Genomic DNA, 25,169 nt, shown 5'->3' with positions numbered 1-25,169 from the left:
TTGCCTGTGATGTTTCTGCCTCAGATCTTTTGTTTCATCAAAGCTAGTGTTGTCATATTTCCTGCAGAGGGCTATCAATCCATCAGTGCTCAAAGGAAGTTGCCATAATAAATAAAGTCCTGATTCAGAGTCCACGCATGCTCTTTGCCATCACCCATATTCAATACACAAGTAAAATGCCAATGAGAGGACAGATCCCCTAGATGTTTTAACCTCCAAGGATAAAATACCATTTCAGGAATCCAGAAATGTTATTCTCTCATGTATTGATTTTTCATTAGATAACAAGAATTAAAACTATGTCTACAGTTAAAGAGGAAAACAACCACCATGAGCACTCCTGCAGGTCTATACCAAACATGGCTGAGGTGGCTTCTGAGGCTAAAACTAATAGTTTTCTCTAAAATATTCTCTTTCCCATAAATGGAGGAAAACAAGATTTTATCTATCATTACTTTGTAAGAAGTTGGTCTCTGCTTTGGTCCATGTCACAGCCCTAAGGCATAGAGGGTACATATACGAAATGATTTATAAACATCTAGCACCATGCCTACAGTGAGCATGTGACAGGGGACTGGCTATCGCCAATAACTAAACATAGATTTCGAGAGGAAAAACCTCCAGCAAAAGAGCCAGCCAACCTCTTCTCCAAAATGAGAGCAATGATGGGTTTCCATTTTCCCAAATTTATTAAGGTTGCATGATGAGAATGACCCTATTTATCTATGCAAACGTATATACACAGCATGGCCAAAGCATGAAACCTCATATGAAAATATTCAAATAACATATTTTCATATTTTGAGCAAAATCTTCTGTGTTATACTCAATAAATTGTAGAAGATATTGTACTTAAAAAAAACCTTAAAACTCATGGTCTAAACTCAGGTCTGAGCTCACAGTTCTCCATAAATCTAAACTTTACTCACCCTGAAACCGCAAGAGTTGATAGAATTGTCTCTGTTTCACAAAATTAGGACCTCAAAGAACAGATAAAACCCTCACCTATAAATCATTTCCTCTCTAAACATTGGAAATGGTTTGTTTACACTGAGAAACATCTCTGCCCTCACCTGGGATGAAATTGGAATCAAAAACACACGGCCGGCTCTCCGTTGTGTTTCCGGAACACTGGCCACCCACAGGGAACAGAAGGATGCACTGGCGGGCGCGGACCTGGACTCCAGACGCATCGCACTCGGACCAGTCTGACCACTCCGACCAGCTCTCTGCAGCAAGCAGAAGGGGAGAGATGCGGGACCAATACCAGCTAAGATCTATCAACCTGGAAGCAGTGCCAGGTTCCATATGTTACTTTAAGTTTTCAATGGCTCTATATATAAATAAGATGGACTTGTATCTTCTGACCAGTCCAGTAAGTAAACTACACATGAGCATGAATAAAAGAACTTGTATATTGTTGATCAGAGATAATGTGTTTAAAATATATTTTCCAAAACCCATATTATCTTAATGTTCTAAAGTGGTTGTATCAGACACTCAGTAAGCTAATCCATGAGGCCCAGCTGGGCAGAGACCATCAGTGGTGGGGGGAGAAACTACTAGGGCAGACGATTTCCGAGAGGAGGATGCTCTGTTATGAGAAGCAGCCCTCAAAGGCTTCTCCCAAGATTCCTACAGGCCTCAATGCTCAGGCAAGAGAAATGATGGTGCGTTAATGAGAAAGCCCTGTTGCTGAAGGGGCTTCAGCTACTGTAAGTACTTTCTCTTCTGTTGTAAAAATAATTCTGCAGAGTCAATATACCAAAGTCAGGCTGTTCTTGGGGTGGAATTCATTTTATCCCATGTTTACTGTCACTGAAGCGCATGAGATCAATGCATGAGTCTTGGGTTAAGGCCAAAAGATGAGCGATTTAAAGTGAATTCACCTCAAAGTGGAAGGTTTGCTAGGATTTGTTAAACTCATCCAGGCCTACAAATGTGTGAATAGAGGAATAACACATATTTTAAGGAAGGAGGTTAACAAAGTGAACTCTCAATATTATTTATGAACATTAAACAACATAAAAAAATTTTTTTTCTATGCCATTTGCTTTTCTCCTCTTTTTAAATTTAAGCGTCATCTTTACAGTGTGGGGAAAATTTGGAAATCAAACTTGTGCCTTGATCCATTGTAAAGGGTACAATTTTTCTTAGAAATGTGTAAAGTACCAGTTTTGGGAATGGCTGAGAAACTGGCACTTTTCTAGGCACTTTTCAGTATAAATGGAACTTTCCAGAAAGATCTATAGGAGCAAGTTAAAAAAAAAAAAAGAGTGAGTGCTTCAATGTCAAAGTTAGACTCAGTGTGTCTCATTTTCATTCCAAGTGGTCCCTCCACGTGGGAAAATGAAGCTAATTGTTGGATGGGGAAGTCTGCTGCTGAGCATCTGTAGGCCCTGGCACCAGCCCGCTTGGAGTTGGGATACTCACACCCACTGTCCTGAGGCCAGTTCCTGTGAAGCAGCTTCACAGGGTGGTCCCTGCTCCCTACTCTGGTTTTCAACAACAAAATCTCAGATCGCTTTACCAGGTTAAACATTTTAAGCATGCTTTGTCATAACTAGTTTCTGTTACTAGTTCTAAAATTATGCATGGTGAGAGCTCTTCTATTGTAGAACCAGGTATTATGAAGTTGCTTTTGGGGTAATGGTGCAGGATTGATGTGTTCCCCTCTTTCAGTACTTATTGTGATGTGGTATCAATTTCACCATTTCTAAACCAAAGAAAGAGGAGTGTTTGTCCCAAAGTTGGGTGACCAGCACGGCAGGGGCGCCACTTACCGGGGCAGGGCTGCGTGCTGCAGAGCGCCTCTTCCGTGTGCAGCCCCAGGCAGATGTCTCCTCCGTAGGCTGGGGCTGGGTTTGTGCAGGAGCGGGTCCTCATGTAATGTCCACCGCCACATGTCGCCGAGCATTTTGACCACGAGGACCAGCAAGACCACATGCCATCCACTGAGAAGGGACACAAAGTCACACCACTTCTGAAATCCAAATCTGACCCATTGAATGTGGCTAGAGATGGAATCTGCATTGCAGGATGCACCTGTGTACACCACTGCCACTCACAGCGAGTATTTGGGGTCTTCCTCCTGGTGAGGGAACCAGTTTTGCATATTCTTCCCTACGTTTTTTTCAATTCCTCTTATTTGTTTTTTCAGGAAATATCTCTCAACACATTATACATAGGCATGAGGATGGCAGAGGAGAGAAATGTATGTAATACAATCCCAGCCCTGGGAGTGAACCGTGGACCACATCCTGCCCTTATTAACATGAAGCCCCAGCTAGCTCTCACCTTTGCTAATCACCCACTCTAGTCGGCCAGCTGAGACTTATAGTCAAGGATAAGTAGTTCCTGGCACAGCCTTCCTTACGAATTGGATTAGGATTTGCTCCATCAGAGTGGGAAAGAGAAAAGCTAACAGGTCCTACAAGGAAGGGCTATGAAGGATGCTCTGTAGATGCAGGCACCAACCAACCAAACTAAGTATAACCACACACACTCAACAGTGTGTTCATATAACAGACTAAACAGAGGAAGGCCCAGTATCTGCAGCCAGACTTCAGATTGGATGTGAAGATGAGTTTTATAATATGAACATCAGGCAGATCAGCTTCCTTGACCAACAGTTTGACAAAAGACTCTCTATTATTATGCGTAGATAGTAGTGGAGTTTTTCTCCAGGTCCCACATGAAAAACCGAGTAACCACGAAAGAGAATGCCAGAATTGTTCAGGACACAAGGTGGTTCTGGCTAGGATGACCCAGTTGTATTTTAATACACCCATCACAATTTAATACATCTTTATGGAATAATATTTTTCTTTAGACATAGGCATAGGTAGAAAGAAAGTATTTTTGAGAATGCGAGCAGAAACATCATGTTTATGATGATATTTAATTTGCAAAAAGTAAAAGACAACAAAAACAAAAACACTTGAACCTAATTTTAAAATGAATTTGTAACTTAACTGGGAATTCTGTGAATCAACAGTTTACATGGGTGTGCAGAATTCAACAATATTTTCCCTCATAAGCAATAAGCTGGATGAGAAAGGAGGAGGGGACCAATCAGACATCTGACACAGGCCATGAGACCAGCAATAGGAAGGCAGGCATGCGTTTGCCTAGAACTTTAACATATTCCAAACCCTCTCTCATGTCTCTTTCTCACTGCGGGGAATGCCTGCTGGCAGTTTTTCTCTGTCTGTAACCCAAGCTGAAGCTTGGCTTCAAGTGGGTACGCTTGCACACCCCTCACTAAGGCACAGGCAAGTCACAGTGCTGTAGATAGAAGGTGTCATGGAGCTCGGCTGTCTGAATGTACACAAGGCAGTCAGGGGCTCAGAAGGTTCTAATGCCTCATGTAGATGGGAACCCGACTTCGAACCAACTACCTGAAGATGGCATGATGAACCTGCAGATCACTGGCCAACAGGTACATGAAAAGATGTCCAACATCACTAGTCATCAGGGAAATGAAAATCACAACCACAATGAGACATCTCCTCACACCTGTCAGGGTGGCTATTACCAAAAAGACCTCCACATTAAACAACAACAGATAACAGTGTTGGGGAGATGCTGGAACTCTTGTATGCTGTTGGTGAAAATGTAAAATGTTGCAGTCACTATGGAAAACAGTATGGTGGTTCCTCAAAAAATCAAAAATAGGGAATGCCCTGATGGCGTAGTGGTTAAGGTCGTGCGCTCTGCTTTAGTGGCCTGTTGCCAGTTCAGATCCTGAGCAAGGACCTAGCACTGCTTGTCAAGCCATGCTGTGGTGGCATGCCACATAAAGTAGAGGAGGACTGGCACAGATGTTAGCTCAGTGACAATCTTCCTCACACACACACACACAAACATTAAAAATAAAATTACCATGTGATCTAGTAATCCCACTTCTGGGTATATACACAAAAGAATGGAAATCAGGATCTCAAGGAGATACCTGCACCCCCATGTTCATTGTAGCATTATTCACAATAGCCGAGATACGGAAACAACCTAAGTGTCCACTGACAGATAAATGGATAAAGAAAATGTGGTATATACATACAGTGGAATGTTATTCAGTTAAAACAGAAGGAAATCCTGTGATATGCCTCACCGTGGATGAACCTGAAGAACAGTACACTAGTGAAATATGCCAGTCACAAAAAGACAAATACTGCATGATAACACTTATATGTGGAATCTAAAATAGTCAAATTCATAGAAGCAGGAAGTAGAATAGGGACTGCCAGGGGCTGGGGAGCGGGAAACAAGGAGTTGTTGCTCAAAGGGGTATGAAGTCTCAGTGAAGTGAGATGAATACGTTCTAAAGATCTGCTATACAACACTGTATCTATAGTTAACAGAACTGTATTGTGAACTTAAAGGTTTGTTAAAAGGGTGGATCTCATATTAAGTGTTCTTACTACAATAAAAAAATTTAAAAATTTAAAAATAAACCAAAGACTAAACGTCCTCAGTCACAATCATTCTATAATCATGCAGCATCTAATGGTCACACACTAGGAAGCTAATAAACTGATGTCTCCAATCTACCTTGTGATATTTCAAATGGTATTTATTCCTATCCACATCTCGACTAGTACTTAAGCCAATTAATATCTCATCTAGTCTAATAAACCCCCCTCCCAACACACACACCAACTGTTCTCCCAGTATCATGATAAATTACCCCGGCACAGAATCATTTGTTGTTTAACAGAGAAAATGTAGTTCTTGTTTGAAATGTTAACAGTTTGAGGGAGCATTTGTAACAGAACCCAGTTGCTAAAACATTCCCACTTGCCAGTTTAAACCACAAGATCACATGGTACCCTTACCAATTTCAATTTCAATTTCACTGTCCTGAGAGATATATTAAGAACTAGGGAAACAGATGATTTCAGTACAAAATGAAATCAACGGAGAATTTCAGCCACTTCTTCACTCTATCAGGTAGCTGCATTGGTCTGTAATTGCCCTGTGCCCCAGGCCAATTCTAATCCGGTCTCCACTTCCTGTTCTTTCAACTTTGTGCTTACATAACAGGTGTCAACCTTCTTCTTGGAGCAGTGACTCTGGAGACAAGGGGCATGGTGGTTTGTACTGGATGAAAAAGGATATTGAATATTGTACAAACGTTTCATGTTAGGAAGGCTAAAAAATTTCTAAAATAGAAATTACAGAATACAAAGTTTAATGAAATAGTCTTCACTGCCAGGGAGCATGCAGAGCCAGGTGGGGAAGCAGGGACATTCAAAGCCAAGAGAACAAAACACACATCAGGCACCGTGCAGGGCATGGCACATCAGGGGATGGAGTGAGGCTGAGCATCTGAAATCTTCCTTTTCTGCTCCATAAACTATGCTGGACTAAGAAAATCATCGCGAACAACACTAGTGATGATAACAATAACTCATTCAGTATTGCCCCTCATCCTCAGGACAGCCATGGAGTGTGTTCTAGAAATAGGGGACCCGAGACACAGAGAGGTTAGGTTGTAGAGCGAATGAGTGGGGAGTGGGACTCGCCACTGGCACACTGAACCCAGGAACAGGAATTGAGTTTAGGGTTTCACATAACTCCTGTCACATCACTAGAAGTCACATGGAAATCTCCTCATGGCCCAAGAGAGATTGGCTCAGAAGAAGATCAGACAGATACACGAAAGCTCAGATCCATGTTTCTTTCAAGAAATGAAAGCAATTAATTGTAGGGAATTATTTTTGATCAAGTGAAATTTATAGATTAAGTAACTTGATAGAAGGGATAAAAATCCTTGTTCTAGCTGAATACTCCACCCAGGACAGTAAAATAAAAACAATGAAGGCAACAGAAAGTACCATTACTAGTGATCTAAAGAGCCAAGTAAAACTAAATAATTAACGTCTGAGTGTCAGGCATCCACAGGGCTGTCAGAGATATAAAGTCCTACATTTACATTCCTTTACGCCGTGGGCATATTTGACATCAATTCCCTGGTGTACTGAGTTCTGGGCCACACAGGTCTTCACTGAAGGACGCTGTGCTCTCAGCTCCTCTAAGGATCTCTGAGCAGAAGTGTCCTACACCAACCGCCCCCTCCACCCCCACCCCAAACAGCCTCAATGCTCTCTCAGGACAGAACCAATGTCTTACGCTCCTTTTGTGTCACTTGCATTTTACAGAACTAAGTGTGTGGACTCCATGATATCATGGACAGAAAAGCACAGAGTGTTCTTGCACATCACAGGTATCCGACAGATGTTATCTATAGAACACACACCTGTCCGAAGTCTTCATTTTGAGACAAAGAGTTTGCCTCCCGGTTAGCTTCTCACTGAGTGTTCCTTCTCCCTCACACTTACTGTTTTCATAATAAAGGAAAAATGAATGATCTTATTTGAATTTGAATGTTATTTAGTAACATCTGTTACTCTACCTGAGTAGAGTCGGTTGTCTCTAACTGTCAACCAACATCTGGAATCCTTAGTTCTGAATCAAACAAGGATGGAGGAAAAGAAGGAGTGAAGAAGAAAGATCAAGCTACTTCCCAGTGTTGGAAGTAAATTATGTAGGCGAAGGTACAAGTTAGATCAACTCACAGAAGGTGAAAAAGGATCATTTCAACACTGGCTCAACTTTAAAACCACACTGCATGCAGTTCATTGTACACGCTAGAATTGGAGACAAAATTTTTCATTGGTTAATTTAAAAGGTATTTTATCTTCTAGCTTCAGATTTATTTTCAAACTTAATCATAATGAGAAAACTCGTCTTTGAATAAACTATAGTGCTCGTTTGTGACTGTTCATGATGGACCCAGCAGGACCAAGGAAGAGGAAATTTATAGAGAGGAGAATGCCCTCAATGAGGTAAAAATAGCCCTATAACTGGCTGAGCAGCTCAGCATCCGCAACCCTAGGGGCTTCAAACCCCTCTTTGCTGAGTTCCATCCTGTCCTGTGTTTGGGAATTTTCCAGGAGGTGGGAAAGAGGACTGACATTTGCCCAACTCAGCCCCGTGAACTCGCCCACTCCCAAGTGGAAAGTGACAGGGCCACTCTGAATATTTCCACAACCCTCTATGGAATCTTGGCTTTCAGAAAGAAAATGAGGACAGAGCTATTTCAAGACATTAGGTTATGTATACATGATACTGGCTTGACCATCAAATCAACCAAAAATAAAAATAACCACCAGATCATGTTAATGGGATGTCCTGAGATGGGCCTGAGCCTTGCACTGAAGGACCAGGGCAGCATCCAAGCATCTGGAAGAATCTGCACGTCTGCCAATGGCAACAAGGACTCATGTCTGGAGCCTGGGGAGGCAAGGGTGGATGGAAGAATCCTGACATTCCCATGTGGCCCTCTCTGCTCCAGTTTACAGCACGGATCCTAATCTAATGATGTCACCCCTTGAGCTCCCTCCCAGACCTGGGGGAGGAGTCCTTCGACTCTTCATGCTGGGGCTGTGGGAAAGAACTGGTTCTGTGACCTTTCCCAGCTCCTTGACATTGCTTGGCCAGGAAAGCCGGGTGGTTGGAGAGAAGAGTCTCCTGAGGCTGAGAAATTCAGGCAGAGACAGCCCAGGAGGAGTGGAGCAGCTGTAGGAGCAGGGACATTATTGGGAGCCTCAGCCACAGCTACAACTGTGCATTTTCAGTTTAATTCAGTACATGTTTCTTCATCCAACTATCCATCCACTCACCCATCCATCCATCCATCCATCCACCCATCCATCCATCCAGCCATCCATCCATCCATCCAACCAGCCATCCATCATCTATCCATCCATCTACACATACATACATCCACCCATCCAACAAATGCTCACTGAGCACTGCTACAAGCCAGTTCCTCAGTTCCTTGTTTAAAGAACTCAGAAAGTTGTTTGTACCTACTGAAAAAGACGCTATACTTGCAAGCTTCTGTGTCTTTAAAAATGCTGTACACAGTGTTTGGAATAACTCCCCCATTCCCCATCCCCGCGTGTCTATTTGGTCAACTTCTGTCCCTCAAGACTCAGTTCAGGGGCAGCTTGCTAAGTGTAACTGCCATGATTCCAGCTCAATGGGTCCTTGGATGATGTAGCCACTATATCTTGTTGTCACCAACCCAATAGCCAGTGACCATACTGGGTTGCCATTAATCACAGGATGCCTCCTTACTGAACTGTAAGTTCCTTTCTGACTTGGATGATATCACTGTATCGTTCTTTACACTGTGAATAGTGCAGAGTGGGCTATCCAAAAACGTTTGCTGAAAAATTGAATGAATGAAGGAAGGGAGATCAAGTAACCAATTGTGTGATTTCTCATCATGCAACAAACAATTACTGATAGCTATTTCTAGTGTGTGCCAGGCCCGTGCTGGGAGCTGAGGGCACTGCAGGAGGTGAGAGTGTCTCAGAAGTCCCCGTCCTCCTGGAGCATTCCCTCTGACAGAAGTCAAAGGCAGCACACACAGCTGTAGACCAGCACTCGGGATAGCCATAAGGCACCGGGTTACAGATCCTCTGACTGTGGGAAGGTCAGTGGAAGCAATGATGGTGACAGAGCTGCACCCAGAGCTGTGGCAGGAGGAACACAGTGATGGTCAGAATGTTAAAGGAGACAGAGGAGCCTTTGGGGCTGTCAGACAACACCCAGGGTGGGGGCTCTTCAAGCTCATTTTATTAACCTGGTGCTTGTTTGGGAATTCCATGGAATGAAAAGCTGGGTCTCAGGAGGAAGACCCAGAAAACACAGTTCCTGTGGGCCTCCAGGAGAGAAGAGTGTGTGTTCAGAGGACTGAACTCAGAAGAAAGTGGACCCTGATGACCAAGGGCACAAGGGACCTGGGTCACCCTTGATAACCATCACCCTAGAGGAAGAATCTGTGGTATGAATGGAGGCCAGTTCCTAGAGGGCTGGGCCCATCAGAGTCTTGGAGGGGGCCAGCCTCCAGGTTCAGGGACATGACATATCTCTCCAACTTCTCCATTAGGCACAGCATCTAGGGCCCACGATCCTCATAGGGGCTCATAAGAATGTTTTAGTTTCTTTTAAATCAGAAGAAATAAATGAATATAATCCAGCCTAGGTTATATTAAGCTGAGTGAGCTCCCTACATTAGAAAGTCTTCTAAGGCCCTTGATTTTTCAGACCTTTTCCAGATCACTCAATCCACTCACCTGGGCAAGGCAAAATGTTGCATTCCTGGTACTCCAGGGAGGGGCCCAGGCAAGGCATGCCCCCATACTTGGGCTCTGGATTGTTGCAAACTCGCTTCCGGTTCCGAATGCCCCTGCTACAGTCGCGGCTGCACTGTGACCATGATGTCCAGGCTGACCAAGCCCCATTGACAGTGTGGGCAGAGTACCTTCCTGCACGCAGGAAGTCTCCAGAAAGGCCTGCCAAGGAAAAGGTAAAGTGTGATTCTATCAGGAGTTCTCAGAGTAACCAGAGTCCACACTAACTTTCATCGTGTATCAGTTGTGTGCTTCATTTCTATAACTACACTCTCAAAATCAGATGAACACTTTTCATACTTCAGAAGTCAAAAAAAAAAATTGCAGTTGAGTAACAGCCTCCTAGAACTCAAGCCACAACCTCTGCCGTCGCTATTAAATAAGGTGCAAGGACGATCTCGATTTGTAAATGTGGCAAAATCCTCACACAAGCAATAGGGCTTATGTTTGTAGGTCTCTTAATTTTCTGAAATACAAAGAAAACATAACTTTGTCACTTCCCTTGGGAATTCTACAACAAACCACCGTTATCCACGATGGGGTGGTGCTCATCACTGAGGACATCCTCTGGAAAAATGCAGGCAGGATTCAAACATTCTCTAACCCTGTCCCTTCCCCTGTTAACTTTTCCAAAGCAAGTGAAGGCTGGTGAAGGTGTGGCCTTAACTGCTTCTGATCACAGGCCATGGGGACACACGTCCACTCCAGAAACATGCAGAGGGCTCAGCTCCTGACCCGGGACTGAGCACAACCCTGAATGACCTTGCCACTTGGCAAACGCTCCCTGAAGTGCAGAGTGCACGTACGAGAAGAATGTGTTTCCCCAGGAACAAAGGCAGCAACAGAAGCAGTGAAAGCAGCCGGGGGTGTGTATGTGTGTGTGTGTGGGGAGCTGTCTTGGTACGAACTGGTTCAGGTCTGCTCCGAGCAATTTGTACTTGAGGCGTTTAATCAGCCACAGTCATTCCTGTTTGTTTTGATGAAGATGCCTACTTACTTACAACGTTAAAAAATATTCAGTAATTTTCTCACATGTAGGCTATGGGACACAGATTTTAACAAAAAGCTCTCAAAGGATGCAATGAGGTCCTGGGGAAGCGTGAGAAGGCAAATATGCCAACAGTTCTATCCATTCATTGTTCAACTCCTGGGCTGTTTACTTTAAAACTCTGGTTCAGAAACCGAGGCAGGATGCTCTTTAGAGAAAATGGATTAGAAATATCTGCCTGTGATGAACCAGCACTTTGTGGTTAATCAATAAAGAACAGCCGTGCACAGTTAAGCCCCATTTTGTGTGGTCAGACGCCAAGTCCAATTTTGTATCTTCAAGATATCAATGCCAAAATGCGTGGATGGTCATTAGAACTTGAAGCCATTAAGACACAAGGAGGATGAAGTACTTTTTAAGTCATGTCCATGATATACTTTTGGAGGAAATACAGGATCTTTTATAAATTTTTCCTTAGTTTATATTACTAATATTTAAAACAAATATTAGTTTTGGTTTTGTATGTATCTGAGAATGGAAAGATTAAAAAAGATATGTTCAGAAAAGAGAATAAAGTTAACGTATAGGGAAATACTGTCATTCATTTTCTCTTTTTTACTTTGATGTCACAAGAAGTAAGACAGGTCACAGCCTGCTCTGAAATAAGGGAACAGGTAACTGCAACTTGAGACAGGGTTGCCAGATTTAGCAAATAAAATACAGGAAGCCCAGTTAAATCTGAATTTCAGATAAACAACAAACAATATTTTAGCATAAATATCCTCTGAATATTGCAAGGGACATACTTATTCTAAAAAGATTCATGGGATACAACTGTACTAAGAAAATTCTGAAAAATATCTGAAATTCATATTTAACTGGCCATTTTGTATTGTATCTCACAACTCTGACTTGAAATCACATGATCATCCTTTGTGGAATGTAGATCTTTAAAATGGGCCTTCAGTTTTCTATCTCTTGGTTTTCCATCACTTATCTTTTCTCCTCACTAAAGCAGGATTTTACAGAATTAATGAGTGAATATAATTTTGCTTGATTTTCTAGATGGGTTTTTACTTGTTTTATTTAAATTATAGACTTAATCACACAAAATCCTTCACTAAAGCAGACTTTTTTTTTAATCCAAGAAATAATAAACAAGCTTAAATAGTTACTGAGCTACGATGAGCAGAATGGTTTGAGGTCAGGAGACAGTTAACGTCAGTGAGAACGATATGATAAGCAGTGGCTCCTGATGGCAACTGTCGGGCCTCCATGCATCCAGGCTGGTAGCTCTAAGCTGCCTCGGCTGTTCAGCAGCTCCCAGGGGGTGGCATGGAGATCTGTGACATGTGTGCAGCTGATGGTCCTGACTCAGAGCCACTCTGTGTAAGGCTTCCCTCCAGCACTGCAGGAGATTTATCGACCTCCTTGAATTCATCCCAACCACCTCAGCCCAACATGGCGACTCACCAGCTCTGGTTCCTAGGCCAACCGCTCTGGGTCTAAGGCTCTTTCTCTAAAAATGACATTGATGGCTACTGTGCTTTCTATATCACATTCATCGTGGAAGAATAAGGTAGAATCATAAACACAAAAGTGCTGAGACATGTTCAAGGTGGTCTAGTGCAAGATGTGGCTATCACTGTTCTCATCAAATTGTGATCCGAGAACCATTTTCTTTTTAGAATTGGACAGCTTTTGTTAAATTAGATGAGAATGATGGGAGAGATAAAGAAGGAAGCAGAAATGAATCTCTTTGGGACAGCCAGCCTCATCTGTTTCCTGCAGCCGAGACACCTGAGCTCCAGGGAGAGCAAATGAGTTGCCCGAGGTGAGAGGACCATTCAGTGGCAGGGCCAGGTAGAGGGTGGACCTTCTGGTCTGCTCTAGAGCTTTCCCCACACTGCTAATATGGCACTGAGCAGATTTATATAATTACAAGGGCAAAGCAATTTCAAAGCCTCTGAAAGGATTCTCACCTGTTGTGCTTTTTAATAGAAAGACTCTTCTATAGGTATAAACATAGAGATGCACTTCTGTTGTCTTTGTCCACTTTTAGGACAAAAAAGGGAAAGCTTCCTTGCAGCTTATGTTTCAGTGCCGGAAGAACTACAGAAGATTACTGAGCCTTCCTCAATATATTTTCCGACACGGAATAAATCTCCCACAAACTATTCTGGACCTATTATAAATATAGTGTTATTTTGAGGGTTGAATTCCTAGGACCACCTCAATCTATGACTAAATTTTTACAGTAAGAGACTTTCCCATTAATCTGCTACAAAACCAGTTCTGCTCTAGAGGGATCATTGTTATAATGATTGCTAAGCCATAAATAATCAAAAAGAAAAAAATCTTTCTATCCACTCAGAGATAAGATCAAGGCTTGTCCATGGAAGTGGGTCAGTCTCCATGCAGTCGCTACTCACCATCTGTGGAGCAGCCGCTGGTTCCATCACTAGAACAATATCGCATTTCTATTCTCTGTCTTCCCACTTCCAGCAAATTCGGATCAGGCAGCCGGGCTTTGCACGTGTATCGAAATCGCTGCTCATAGTGGCCGCCATTGTCAGAGATGTTGACAGGTGTCCAGGGGGTCCAGGGGGTGGTCTTCTTCAGTTCAGGGCATGGGTTGGTATTACAAGGCTGGTACTCCTGGAAGAGAAAAGGGGTGGCACGTGCTTATCATTTGGAATAAACAGAGCCAGTGGCTTCCTTCCTTGAGTGAAAGACAAGGCTCTCTCAAACTTCAGATCCTCACACCTACCAGCTACTCTCCAAAGTTACAACTCCATTTATGTTAAATTAGGCATGTAAGGGAATGTTCAGCATTCAAGTCAACTCTGCGGTTTCTCCTGCATCAACAATGAGCATGAGACAATAAATGTAATTGTATGTGAATAAAAATGGTAATCCCATAAAAATCATGTTCCTTCCATTTAATAAGTAACCAAAAATGCTGATTATTCTGATGTTAAGCTTCATTGTTTTCTTTAAAAGATTAAAGTTAAAATGAAACCAGAATTTGCTTTTGAACCACATAATATTCATTTTGATTTTAACAAATATTTTAAACTCTGGGATCATAGATTCAAAGGGTTAGAGTGGTAAGTATCCAATTGAAAACATAATATATGCTAACCTTTAGTCAATAAGTTTTCACAAGATTTCCCTGGTGAATACCTTGATGGCATTTCTCATTTTCTCCTCCACTCCCTCGCTACAGGTATATGCAAGCACAGGTGGGAGGGTCTTGAGAGCTGAGCAGAGAGTAGATCTGAAGGCCTGACAAATGGGGGCATGGTGTGTGCTGGGAGGGTGGGATTTAGGACTACAATTATGAAGATCCACTTGAACCACTTAAAAATTTCTTGGCAAGTATTTTAAACACTATGGCTCCAGAAACAGAGCCAAATATAAGGGGTAGCGGCTTTGACCTTGGACACAGCACTACATCATGATTCTTCCATTTGACAACAAAGGATATTTCATTAGAGGGAAAACCCATAGCATACTCAATTACGGTCATACTTTTAAAATGATTTTTATCAAGATTAAATATACATATAAAGTAAAAATTAAATAGCTCTCTAAGATTTATTATGAAAAAGAGAACTGTTCTATCCTTCCCCCATCTCTTTCAGTTGAATATTTGGATATTTACCCCATAGAGATAAACTAGAATTCTCCAGGATGAGTCATTGTCCATTAACTGTGCACCATGGGGAAAAGGATTTAGCTCTTTACTCCCTACCCCACTCCCTGTGTGTCCAGCATTGATGCAGCCTTTCCAGATCCCATCATCCTAATATGGTTACCCTGCATTTTTGGTTAGACCAAAATCCAGTGTTTGCATCTATCACTAGGTGAACTATAGCCACACGAGAGTGATGTGGCGGACTGACTGACTTCTGCTTCGTGTCCAGCTCCCTTCTGTCCAAGGCAAAAGTTCTCCTGTTTTTTAGTGGTAATCATCTAGTTTCCATGAGCTTGTTCTTAATTCACCCGCCATCAGGTATTCAGACACAGTAAGAACTCTCTTTGTTGGTTTATGCTTTGAAAAAAAAGTCCCTTTAATATTGTATCAATGAGTTTTCAGCAGGAGATAAAGTAGCCACATGTGTCGACACCACCGGCTTTACCTGGAAACCTATTAAAATCTTTACTTGGTCACTATTCTAATGATTCAAACTAGTTTTCTTTACTAGTAATCTATCTTCTTTTATTTTTCACAAGGGACAATACTCAGGAGTCCTTCATGTTTGTGACATCTTAGGCTTTGAACAGAAAATATGTACAGTGGTCATCCCTGCTTCTCAGATTTAATACCCTGTCACCATTCCTTCCCCGAGACACACTGGTGCTCCTCATCCTCACACCAACACATGCTAGAAGACAGATGACTTCATTTTTCTTTGCTTATAGCATTTTTTATTACAGCACCTTCTGGATGCTGACTCCTAAACGAACAAATAGCCCCAATGAACACTATAAACCCAACTGTGTGAAAAACTAGACAGAACAAGTGTGTGCTCGCTCTTTTTCACTTGAAATGGAGAACAAATGATAGGAATCAATGAACCTTGTTGGGGATCTTCCAGGCCTACTGCGTGGCAGCACTGTCATTCTCAGATTGAAAATGCCATGTGCCACTGTCCTCCCCTTCATCACCCTGTGCCAGCCCAGCTGGGCAAGTGTCCAGGGGCTCCTCGCTGAAATAGACTCAAAGCATATGCCATTTATGGGCCCCTGCTTAAAAAGCGCAGGTCTTTAAGCATTAACAAGTTTGACATAACCTATAAAATAGTAAGATCCCTCATCTTACTAAACAAATATAGGGGATATTCCCAATAATTCTTAGTTTCCTCACACTAGAAATTTCATCATTTCTATGGAGATGAAGTTTTGTATTTGAAATATATGAGTGGAAAATATATTTTAAAGCTGGCTCAAGTCTCTGGGTTGGCCTCTGTGTGCTGGTGACATGCCCAAGAGGGCAGGGGGTCATGCATCCCAGAGGTAGGCACAACTCAAAGATGAGGATCAAGTCAGGCTCATTAGACCTAAACCTCCAATAACGAAGTCTGGTCTTTCATTCGTTATCTCCTCATACCACAAAGTTTAACATGAAACTCAGGACTTTCTCCTTTCAGCTGCCTTTTGAGGTTTGATTATATGCACTCGTTTAAAATACTGAGATGCTGAGAAATTCGATGACTGATCTGTTTTATATTGATGACCAAAATTATGAAGTGATTCAATTCAGTGGTGAGTAGTTACATGGCTCAACTGAATCTGTGCTACAACTTACTCATTACCTGTTGTTATAACCACCCAAACTTGAACAGCATTATATTTAATCCTAAAGAAAGAAATTATTTCGAAAGAGATTTTAGGGAGCTGATTACTATTATTTGCCACATAGGATTTTAATATTCTGGCTGAAAATATTAGGAAAAAATTGGTTACTAAAATCAATCCCTCTTCTGGCTATATATCCAAGGGAATTGAAATCAAGATCTCATAGAGATAAATGCACTCCCACGTTCAGTGCAGCGTTACTCACAATAGCCAAGATACAGAAACAACCTAAGTGTCTGTCGAGGACAGAATAGATAAAGAAGATGTGATATATATATAGAAAGAAGTTGTGATATATAGATATAGATATATAGGAGAAAATATATAGAGAGAAGATATGAAATATCTATCTCTGTACATATATATGTTTATATATACATATATACGCATATACATATGTTCATATATGTACATCCACATGTGTAGATGTGTATCTACATACGTACATATGTGTCTACATATACGTCTATCTATATACATCTATATATACATATACCTATACATATACATATATATCTCTACATCTATCAATCTAAATATATATACATCTATGTAGAGAGAGAAAGAGAATAATCCATGTGATATTATTCAGCCATGAGAAAGAAGAAAATCCTGCCACTTGTGACAACTTGGATGGACCTTAAGGGCATTTTACTAAGTGAAATAAGTCAGACAGAGAATGACAAATTCTGTATGATCTCAGTTATATGTAGAGTCTAAAAAAGACAAACTCAGAGAAGCAAAGGTAGAATGTTGGTTACCAGGGGTCGACGGGTGGGGGAAATAAGGAGATATTGGTCAGAGTGTGCAACTGTCAGTTATCAGATTAACAAGTTTGGGGATCTGACGTACAGCACGGGGATTACAGCTAATAATACTGGGTCACATACTTGAATGTTGCTAAGAGAGTGGATCTTAAATGTTCTCACCACAGAAAAGAAATAGGAATTATGTGTCAGAATGCAAGCGGCAGTTAATCCTATGGTGGTAATCATTTTGCAATTTATAAGTGTATCAATCAACTCGGTGTACGCGTTAAACTTAAAGACAATGCTATGTGTCAATTATATCTCAATAAAGCTGGAAAAAATAAAAATAAAATAGCTGACACAAGGACCAAATAAATAAACAAATAAATGGTCAAGAACAACAAAGAAAAAAAATGGAATGGTTACCAAAACAGCTTTATACGATTCTCCAAATGCGTTTCCCGTGTAGTCTCTGTCCCCGTCAACAGTGATAAAACCATCCGTTGGAGACCTGGGAGCCAGCCTGCCAGTCCTCCCTCACTTCCAGGCTAGGTCCTAGAGACATGGCCTCTTGCTTTCATTCTCTCCTCCCCATCTTAACTGCCTCTTTTCTAATTCAGGCCGTTGCCTCAGGCCTATTTCACAGAATCAAAGCATGCATTTTCCTGAAGTTTAATTGTTTATTTATAATTCTGCCTCCACTAAGACTGAGAGTTTGTCAAGAGCAAGAATTTTGTCATATTTATTTTATATTACCAATCTTAAGTACAGTGACACTATTTTTTTTGGTGAATAGATAAATCATATTGATCAACTCACAAACAAGCCCATTCAAGTGGAATTTGTATAAATTTGGGGAAGAAATTTAAGTGGTTAAGTGGGGCTCCTGTTTTGCTGTTTATTTTTTCTTTGAAAAAACTAAAATGTCTTATATTCCCTGGGTTGGAAGTAAAATAGAGAGATGGTGACAATCTGAGCAAAATTTTGATACCATGTTTTCAGCACAAAGTAAGAAAATTACCCTTGAAGTCTTTTTCATCACTAGCTGAATATGTGAACTAAATTTATTCTCATATGGACTACTCATGATTTTCATAAGCATTTATCAAGTTCTCTTTCAGTAAATAAGCTGAGTTAGTCACTGAAGACTGAGACACTCTTTATAAGAGAAACAACAAAGGAATGGGATTGTGCCTGCAAAGGGCATGTGCACAGATGTAGATCCATGACCACAGGAGCCCGTGGCCAACTGAGCGGAGACTGACAGGAAGTCCTGGAAGTTACTTTAGTGGTCCCGGTAAAGAAGAAAAGTAAAGAGAGAGAGTGGATTGAAAGTCATATGGCCACAGAATGACTTCTGCTTTCTACCAAGATGGAGTAACAGAAAGGGATTAACTTTTTCACCAAAAATAACTAAAACATATAAGTTCTTAAGATACTGGACAGCAGGCAATGAAGGACAGTGATTGCCAAGTGACAGGAAACATGAGCCCCACAACTTCTGCAGCTTACAACCTTGATAAGGTTCCCAGGCGGTGGAGGAGGAAGGAGAAACCCAGGCGCAGACTAGTGATTGAGGAGACAGAGCTGGGAATTGGAAGAAGACAAAGGGGCTGGAGTTCTCAGAAGGAGAGGGCTACACAAAGAGAAAACTGCAAGTCATGCTGAGGTTCCCCTCCAAGTATGCAGTTGAGTACAAATCGGTGAACACATGTGAAGAAACTACACATGAGTGGGGACAGACCCATCTGGAAAGATCGAGGAGAACAGTGTGCGTTTCAGTCACATAGGGCTGGGAACAGTGCTTGCTCCAAAGAGCCGGAGTGAAAAACCTAATAACTCACCAGCCATCACTCAAAGTACCAAGAAAGGTCTTGCCTGCACAGTGGGAAAAAATCACCCCAGACTAAACTCTGCTCTGATCTCAGCTAACAAAACCTAAAAACAAAAACCACAATGATCAAACAGGTTTCACACAACTTGATCATGTGCCAGAGGAGTGCTCTAGCATATTTTTAGGAATACAGAAGTGTCCAGGGCACAATAAGGAAAAAGTCACAATCTACATTTTACATCTAACCTAAAATTACCAGATATGCAAAGGAGCTGCTAAAAAACACAACCTATTATGACGAAAAAAATCAGTCAATTGAAATTGGCACAGAAATGACACAGAAGACAGAACTTGTATTCAAGATCATTAAAGCAGTTATTAGAACTGTATTCATATGTTCAAGGAGCTAGAAGAAAGACTGAACATATTAGGTAGAGACATGGAAGATATAAGGAAGAAATAAAATCAGCTATACACAACATTCTACGGGGCCAACTTCAATCTGATATCAAAATCAGACACAGGCATTAGAAAGCAAGAAAACTACCTGTGAATATTCCCCATGAATCTAGATAAAAAAATTCTTAAGATTTTAATAAATAAAACTCCAAACTATCTGAAAAGATTAATATCTCACGATTAAGTATGGATTATGTCAGGGATGCAAGGTTGCACTAACATTTGAAATTGCATCAATGTAATTCACCATATTAACAGTCTAGAGAGTAAACCTATATGATCATCTCAATAGATGCAGAAGTATCATTTGATAAAATCTGAAATTTGTTCCTTATAGAAACTCTCAATCAACTAGGAATGAAAATAAATTTCCTAAATCTGACAATGGACATGTATTAAAAACATACAAGCAGCAGCTTACTCAATGGTGAGAGCCTGCATGCTTTTCTCCTAAGATCAGAAACAAGAAAAGAATATGTGCCCCTCCCACTTCTATTCAATATTATACTGAAGCTTCCAGCCAATAGAATTAGAAAAGAAAAAGAGTTAAAAGTCATCTATATTGGAAAGGAAGAAGTAATTATCTCTTTATTCACAATATGATTGTATACGTAGAAACTGCTATAGAATCTGCAAAAAAGTACAGAAGTAATGTTAATTTATCAAGACTGCAGAATACAAAATCAATATAAAATATTAATTTTATTCCTACGTACTAGCAATCTGCAATCAGAAATTAAAATAATCCCATTTATAATAATGTCAAAAATATGAAACACTTAGGAATAAATATCACAAAATATGTGCATACGTTGTGCACCAAAAGGAAACTGAATCCCCTAAATGATCTACAGAATCAATGCAATCTTGATCACAATTCCAGAAGGCTTTTTTAAAATAAAAATTGATAAGTTCCTTCTAAAATTCATATGGAAATACAAAGTATCTAGCAGAGCAAAAGCACTTTGGAAAGGAAGAACAAAGTGGGAGCACTTATTCAACCTGAATTCAAGATTCATTATAAAGCAATGATAATCAAAATGCTGTGGCATTAACATCAAGATGGAAAGATCCAGCAAAGGAACAAACTGGAGAGTCCAGAAGTAGACCCGCACACATATGGCGTATTGATTTTTGATAAAGGTGTGAAGGCAAACCAGTGGAGACAGTGCAGTCTTTTCAGCAAAAGGTGCTGCAACAATTGGATATCCATATACGAAATTAAGAACTTTGATCAATAACTTGCTCCATCAATGATAATAAACTCAAATGGATCACAGGTCAATATCTAGGACCATAAAACTTTTAGAAGAAAACATAGGAAAAAAATCTTATCTTAGAATAAGCAAAGATTTCCTAGATAGAATGCCAAAAGCATTGTTCATAAAAGAAAAAAAAAAATAAGTTAAATTAATCAAAATCAGGATCTTTTGCTCTTTGAGAGACACTGTTAAGAGAATGAAACACAAACCACACATGGGGAGAGAAAATTTACAAATGAGATATCTGATAAAAAGACTCATATCCATCATATATTTTTAAAAATATATAAAAATTGTCAAGTGTTAGGAACAGACATTTCATCAAAAAAGATATACAGATGGCAAAAAAGCATATGTAAAGACGCTCAACATCATTCGTCAGAAAAAGTAAATTAAAACCACAAGTGAACCACCACACACCTATTAGAATGGCTAAAATAAAACAAAATTTGTTTTGAGAAGCCAAAAACCTGACAACACCAAATGCTGGTGAGTTTGCAGAACAACAGGAACTCTCATACCCTGCTGGTAGGAATGTAAAATGGCACAATCCCTTCGAAAACTATTTCCTAAAAAGTTAACACACAACACACACTTACCACATGACCTAGCCATTTCTTCCTAGATATTTACCCGAGAAAAGAAAGTATATGTCATACAAATACTTGTACATGAACGTACATAACAGGTTCATTTGCAATAGCCCAAAACCGGGAACAACCCATATATCCATCAGCAGGTGCCAATCTAAACAAAGAATCTTATATCCAAATAATACAATACTACTCAGCAGTAAAAAGAAATGAAATGTTGATTTATACAACAACATAGAAGAATTTGAAAATAATTATGCTGAGTGAAAGAAGCCAGCAAAAAAGAAGTGACACTGTATAATTCCATTCATATAAAACGATGGAAAATAAGAACCAACGTAGAGGCAGATAGTAGATCAGTGGTTACCCGGATTGGGGAGGACAGGGAGGTACATGGGGGGGGGTTACAAAAGGGAAAAAGGAAACCTTTGGGTTGATGGACATGTTCATTCTCTTGATTGTGCTGATGGTTTCATGGATATACACATTTGTCAAAACTTATCAAATTTTATTCTTAACCATGTGCAGTTTATTATATGACAATCACAGCTCAATAAAGTTATTAAAAATTATATGGCCACAGAAAAATAAGTCTCTTTCTAATAAATGGTGGTTACCTTGCTTATTTAGAAATGATACTCAAAACAGTTGTGTTTATACACACCTGCACACGTTAAAATTATAGGGTTTTTTCCACGGCATTCATGTTTGAATATTTACAACTGAATATCACTACTAAGTATTTGTAGATAAATGCTTCATAAATACAAAATGTGCATCATCAAGTTTGATTTTACATGTCATCATATATGCCCAAAAAATGCTATTTTCTATCATACAATGAAATTTGGGGAGGAAGACGCAAACATTCAGCCTATAGCAGAACACGCCCCAACAAATGCCAAATGAGGAGCTAGGAAAGATTATCTCAGAACACAGAACATTTTGGAATCCATCATCCTGCTTTTGATCCAGTCCACTGACCCAAAATAAAAATTCAGTGCATGCAACTGAACCTAGTTCACAGAAGGTGAAAAGACTTGATATTCAAAATGTTGCATGACAGTCTATGCCAGCTACCCTGAAGAGAACCTGATGATTTAGAGATCTTTAAGAACATTCCTAATTTCTTCGCATTACTATTACTTGTCATAGAGCCTCAATGAAATAGAAATGTTTTTTAAAATGTGAAAGCAATATTGCAACAAAGAATACATATTTTGAGTCGAAAATTCCACTATTCTACATAGTAATTGCTTGCATTTCAACAGGTATCCTCTCAGTAACCACAGTTCTCTCTAAGATACTTTCTTGAACATTTACTAAGCCACTAATTTGCATGGGTCTCCCCAGCCTGTGAGCTTCTTGAGGGCAAAGCCTGGGTTGATGCAACTTCCTTCGCCATGGTTGACTGGCACCATCGCTGGCTCCAAGGGGGAGCGGACTGAGCTGTGCAACCCAGGGGATCTCAAATGAGTGTATTCACTTTCAACCAGCAGTCAGCCTGCATTCTTTTGAGTGCAGAAAAGTAAGAAATATTTCTGTTTTCTTACTAAGAAAAGATACGTGTCTGTGTGCATGTATTAGGTTATATATATGTATGTGTATCAGATTATATATGTGTGTGAACATATATAAAATGGTGCTAGCTTTCCTCCTGGCACATTATCTTGGGCATTCCTTTTTATAACACTGTAGAAAGCCCAAGAGAATAAGAGAGAAAATCAGTGCTGTCCCTGGAAATCTTTGTTATAGAGGCTGTGATTTGTGGGCACTCTATAAACTTACATCTCAAAAGAGAAGATCCATCTATTTATTTTATTCTCTCACCATAATGCCTTTAAATTCTTAGTCCCTGAGAGTGAACATCAAGAATTTAGACAGCTTTTTCTAGCAAATACCTTGCAATGAGAGGAGAGAGTGCTTTCAGTTAGAAGTGGAAACCTATCATTGGGGAAAATGTCTCCTCGTGAAGCAGACGATTGAGACAGGTGACCTTGAGCAAGGGAGTCCGCACTTTACTTCCATTCCTCCACATTTTAAGGGAAAAATGTTCAAATGTAATATACTTGTTCAGAGGATTAAAATAATTTATACATATTTTAAGAGTTCTTACGAGGAATTTTTGGAAGAACTAGAGTAAATAACATAAACCAAACTGAGGTTGTGTTATTTGAGATTAAGGCTTTGGCGGGACAACTTATAGGGCATTACTTTTAAAGTAATACCCAGGGGTAGTAGTCCTGGCTTCTTATAAGTCCAAAAAAAGCAACAAGTAGTCGTTTGCTTTCTTACTAGAAAATAACATTGGCTTTATCTGTGTGTGCACGTGTGTGTGTGTGTGTGTGTGTGTACTATATTATATAATATATATAGGTGCATATATGTGTATGTATATACACACAGACACACACACAAACATATATATATAAAATCACCATACATACACAAGTGAAAGAAAAATAAGATGTAAGAAAATAAGAAATACTCTCTATAATCATAGTATATGGACATTATGGTTATAGTCACATGAGACACACTTGTGTGGGCTAAAGTGACTTAATTTCTTGGCAACAAAATGTAAAATCAAATTATAATAATAAAGTGGTTATAGAAAACTCAGTCATGAAGACACAGGCTATAACGATACTCTTAGGCCGGGGTGAACCCTAATTGAAAAAAATAAATGCATTGCATTAAAAGCTATTACTTAGCATCATAGGTGACCACTAGTAAATATTTTCCAAACTGCTGATGATTAGTATAGCTTTGATAAGTAAAAATTTATTCTACATATAAATTAATTTATAAAACAATTTAAGTTTTGAGTGTTTGAGAAATATACTAAGAATAAACGAGAGTCAGCTGGTATTGATAAATATATGCAATTTGTTTTTACCTGCCTATTGATTGCAAAAAATTTAAATCCCATTTTTTTCTCTTACATCATTTGAATGCATTTTTTCTCTTCTGTTTTTTAATTCTGCTTTTTGTAGCTAAAGGAACTTAGGACAAAACAGAGTTGTTGCATCTTTTTCTATTTGCTTATTCAATTGGTAAAAGTCCTAAAGATATCTTACAAAGATCCAGACTACTCAGTTTTTTTCTTCATTTCTTCAGGCGCGTAGGGTTGGGTGGCTTTGGGTCCCATAGATTAAGTAGTCCTAGCTGGAGCCTTGGGAGCAGCTGGTCTATTTTCTATCAGTCACCTGTAGCCTGATTCTTTGATTATGGCACACCTATGATCTTAATGGTCCTTTGACAGTAAGCACCTCCTCACAGACTGTGGTAGGCAGAATTCTAAGTTGCTCCCGAGATTCCCACCATGGGTGTGTCACGCCTGTGTAATCCCTCCCCATGAGTATGGGGGGTCCTGTGAAAATGATGGGACAATGGCCCTCTGGATTAGGTTCTGTAATCTAAGCCCTTCTAGTACCGGACGAGAGAGAGATTTTCCTGCTGCCTTTGAAGAAGTTAGCTGTCACGCTGTGAGGGGACCAGGTGGCTAGGACCTGGGGGCAACCTCTAGGAGCTCACAAGGACGTTCAGCCTGAAGCTAGCAAGAAAAAGAGGACCCCAGCCCCAAACTGCAAGGAACTGAATTCTGCAAACAACTAGAGCATGAAAGAGGACCCTGAGCTTCAGAGAAGTGTGCAGCTCTGGTCAACACCTTGATTTCAGCCTACGAGACACTGAGCAGAGGAATCAGTGA

The 25,169-nt window shown here is 40.2% G+C and overlaps 1 protein-coding gene across 2 annotated transcripts in view; it reads right to left on the bottom strand.

Annotated features, from left to right (window-relative positions):
- The window catches only part of SEMA5A (semaphorin 5A), a 460,360-nt gene that overhangs the window by 16,326 nt on the left and 418,865 nt on the right, over positions 1–25,169 (bottom strand). For both annotated transcript variants that reach the window (XM_070246052.1, XM_023625852.2), the window contains 4 exons: positions 13,629–13,854; positions 10,152–10,370; positions 2,784–2,954; positions 1,074–1,229 (listed from right to left, as the gene is read on the bottom strand). In XM_070246052.1, the coding sequence (XP_070102153.1) occupies positions 1,074–1,229; positions 2,784–2,954; positions 10,152–10,370; positions 13,629–13,854 (772 nt within the window). The remainder of the gene's footprint in view (positions 1–1,073; positions 1,230–2,783; positions 2,955–10,151; positions 10,371–13,628; positions 13,855–25,169) is intronic.

Source organism: Equus caballus, chromosome 21 (assembly GCF_041296265.1).
Source record: "Equus caballus isolate H_3958 breed thoroughbred chromosome 21, TB-T2T, whole genome shotgun sequence".
NCBI lineage: Eukaryota > Metazoa > Chordata > Mammalia > Perissodactyla > Equidae > Equus > Equus caballus.
The sequence above is the reverse complement of the archived record's forward strand: the minus strand, read 5'-3'. Positions and strand labels throughout refer to the sequence as shown.